The following is a 4000-nucleotide window of genomic DNA, read 5'->3' on the forward strand; positions in this document are numbered from 1 at the left end:
CATTGGCCTTTATAGAAAATTATAAAGTGTAATTGAACTATTTAAAATTTTGTATGTTATCTAGAAAAATTGTTTCAGATTGAAAATATATATATTTACACTGATTTTTAAACATTTTAAAATTTTAAGATCTAACTACTGACCCGAACCAGCCGTACAGTACTGTTGCGAACAAAACTAACTTGTGTTTCGCGCGCTCATATGACCTTATGCAGTTGCGAGCTCGGTAAAACCCTGTAAACTAAAATAAATGAATGCCAGAACGGTAGTCAGTGGGAGACAGCGACAGACGTCCAACCTTGATATCTTCACTGACGGCCATGCCACCGACAGCTACAGTTTATGTGGAGGAGGATTCTGCTGTCTAGACAAATCTTCTAGGTAGGAAACATGTGTATCCGTGCCCGCGGGACTACACGGAAACAGCCACCGAGCTGAAACTACCGCCCTGCTCCGCACACTGCAATGGCTAAAAAAACAACCAAGTTTTCAAAGAGTCCACATCTTCACAGACTCCCAGTCAGTTGTTCAACACTTAATGTCCCGAGAGACTGCAGTTTGTACTGAGATAGAGGACAAAATGTGGACCATTATCTGCCACTGCTGTGAAATCCACGAACACCTTCACGTACAATAGATACCAGGACATTGCGACATCCACGGGAACGACTGAGCTGACGCCCTGGCCAACAAGGGAGGCCGCCTCGACCAGTCCCACACCCCAGTCGATCTAGCATCAGCAAGCTCGTGCATCTCGCGTTACATCATTGCCCACGCATGGGAGAAAGCACGAGTGCACGACTCCATCAGGGGAAAGGTGAAGCCACCACCGGAGAGGGACAAAGAGACCTAACCGTCAGACAGAGAAGAGTGTATCACAGCTAAGATGCTACGCAAAGAGCCCCATCCTACCGGCGTATCTCCATGCAATAGGCTCCGCTCCCAATGATTCCTGTCGGGTGTGTGGCACAAGTCGTGACAACCTGCAGCACGCACTGTATGATGCCCGCGGGGGGAAGCACATCGAGGCCCCCTTATGGAGAACAATGCGAGACCGGGCCCAGATGTACTCTGGACGAGGCCACACGAGGTTGCCTTTTACCTTTCTTCCTACTGCAGACTGCCGCCCTCCTTTTGGAGGCTAGCCAGAGGAAAGAAGGAAGGAAGACAGTAACAGATCTAGCTGTCAGAGATTCTTCCCCAACCTGACAACAAAAAAGCCAAACCTGACAATATGATGCAAAGAGAAGAAAGTGGTGTACCACTTTGTCGAACTCACTGTGCCTCATGAAGACAACATTAGTGCTGCTAATGAATGGAAAGAAAAGCACTATGACGCCCTTGTCGACAAATGTGAAGGGGGCAGTTTGGCAATTTCCAAGGCTAAATGTTCCTTTATTTTCTGCCAACAGATCTGTATGTAGACGTAGTCTTTAATAAATAGAGAGCAGATAGCTACTTCTTTCTTCTGAACATTCAATGAGAGTCCTGTTATAGTTGCTCTTCTTACATGTGTGACAATGCGACTAAACATTTTTTAAGCAGTCTCTGCTACTAGATTCTAGTTCTGTTCTAATGATTTGCTTTCTTCCCACAGGGTAAAGATCAAGAAATTTTTTGGCAAGACGGTCAACAAGATGAAGTCTGCAGCTGATCAAGGTGAATTGTGAGAAAGTGTCTGCTAGCAGAGTTTATTTGTGGAGATAGCCAGCTAAGATCTGGAATTTCAGGGGCAGTAGAAAGTCTCATTTTTTTCTCCTCTTTTTACTCTTCATTCTCTCAGTATGTCTTTTCCAACCTCAATATGTTTTTCCCTACTAGTTCCCTGTCTACTGTTGGCCCTCCTCTGCCTTTGTTTTAGTGTATTCTGCCCGTTTTCTTTCGAGGAAATCTATTAAAAATGGGGAGAAAGTGCAATTTAGCCCCTGATCTAAACACTTTTAATTAAAATTGAAGAAAGCTATCTGAAAATTTTTATGTTGTTATTGAGAGTGCAGCTAAGCTTGAACTAAATGCTTTAAATTCCATTTTTTGTTTGTTTTGGATACACACACTTGCACACACGCACGCATGCATACACACACACACACACTCACACACGCACATCCGCCCACACACACGCATCCGCCCACACACACACACCCACACACACACCCACACACACACACACACACACACACACACACACACACACACACACACACACTATTGCTACTTTCTTCATTTTGTTTTGTACAGACACAATTAGCAGGATAAGGACCATGAATTTTTTAAAATGTCAGAGCTGTAGTTTGAACAATGATAAACTGAAGGTCTTGAAGTATCTCTGTGATGGTGTTCAAAGCCAAATGTTCAGTTCTTTCCCTGTGTCTTGTCTTTCCTCATTAGCTCTGCACAGTGATCAGGTGCCAGTGGAGGAAGAGGTGTCTGTTGATGGGAAAGTGTTCAAGGTAAGTTGTGCTGAAATTGAAATGGCAACAATTCAAAGATAAAGTTAGGTTTAAGTTTGTGTGTTTGCCAGAAGGGATCTATTTTAGGCACTGAATGAAGAAGTAGACTAACATTAAGATACCTCATATCATTTTCAACAATTTGGTCATCATCATATCTTCCTAACAGTTTTCCTGTTTCAGGAGGGTTTTTTTGTGTTTTTTTAAAAAAGTGCATGGCTTACTTCCAGATTGACACATTTTCTATTGAGTTTACTAAATCTGGCCCACTATTGGAACAAGGAGAAAAATAGATATAAAGGTTAGAGTGTGTGTCCTTCTTGTCTTGCAGTTTTTGTTTTGTAATACACTTCATCACGGTTTGTGGTTTATGGAGCTTCTATGATGGTGTGATATTACATCATAATATGGACCAACATATGCGGTGTAATGGTTAGACACTTTGCCATTGCTTGTAGAAGATGTGAGAATTATTATTGTATTTACAGTTTTTTCTAATTGAGTCTGTGTATATCAATGTGCTGGAAATTTGTATTCCTCTTAGCTTGGGTTTGCCCTGACAGACAGGGTTGAAGCACCCCCCCTCTTAAATGATCTAAATTGTGTCGCTGGGGGCTTAAAAGATCTGCAATTTCAATTATATGGTAAACTATCGTATGTCAATAATTTCCTCATTGGAGGTCTAATTGTCTGGGTTCCTCTATTTCCAAATTTGTTGTTCTTGATATTGTCACTGTTGTTGAAGTGAACTCATTTGAAGTGACATGTTGACCCCTTCTGTCTCAGACTTGAGATAACCTTTTTCAGGCACCTGTATTTGTGTCGCGGTGTGGTGGTGTCAGGCGCTCGTCAATTTTGGGGCATATGGTGTTATTGGTACCATCTTAAAGCCTGTCCATTCGCCTTGCTTTTGAAGTAAAAAAATTTCCATTTATCTTGGATACAATTCAAGATATTGACGATTGAAGGAGGTGAGGGACGCCTGGTTTCAGAGGTAAAATTAGCTAGAAAATGGCCGCCAAAGTTGCATTATTTCTTTAGCTTGAAATTCTGTGGAAACTGAAAATTTACATTTTTTATGCCTTTAATCAACGTTTTTCAGTAAAACCTACACAGAAATGTGTTCTTTAATAGACATGAAAGGTGTTGAGCCAAAAAACAAAAATTCGATAAAAATTCCCAAACCCGCGGAAAAATACCCGTTTCTTGACTTTCATCGTTTTGACGAGCGCCTGATTTCACCACGCTGCGCCACATATATTTTTGTTTCTTCTCTTTGAAGTGCACCTTAGTCCTGTCCATGACTATATCAATGTGACTGACCTCATTTCAGAGTGACCTGTTAAGAACAGAATGTGCTTGAGTGAAGACATTTTGTGTGTTTTTTAGTGTGCCAAAACATTGGATAACTAGTGGTACTTTTGATACTCTATTCATTTCTGGCTGTTATTCTCACTCTGTCTGTCTGTGTGTCTATGTGTCTGTCTGTCTGTCTGTCTGTCTGTCTCTCTCTCTCTCTGTCTGTCTGTCTGTCTGTCTGTCTGTCTGTC

At 41.8% G+C, this 4000-nt stretch overlaps 1 protein-coding gene across 1 annotated transcript in view; it reads left to right on the forward strand.

Moving 5' to 3' along the window:
* Positions 1 to 2450, forward strand: part of LOC101846394 (WD repeat-containing protein 44) — a gene marked incomplete at its 3' end in the record, with an annotated part of 72846 nt that extends 70396 nt beyond the window's left edge. Inside the window, 2 exon segments of the mRNA XM_013090102.2 lie at positions 1598 to 1659; positions 2389 to 2450. Of these exon segments, the coding sequence (XP_012945556.1) occupies positions 1598 to 1659; positions 2389 to 2450 (124 nt within the window).
* Between the last annotated feature and the right edge of the window lie 1550 nt (positions 2451 to 4000).

Source organism: Aplysia californica, unplaced genomic scaffold, assembly GCF_000002075.1.
Source record: "Aplysia californica isolate F4 #8 unplaced genomic scaffold, AplCal3.0 scaffold01142, whole genome shotgun sequence".
Classification (NCBI taxonomy): Eukaryota; Metazoa; Mollusca; class Gastropoda; order Aplysiida; family Aplysiidae; genus Aplysia; species Aplysia californica.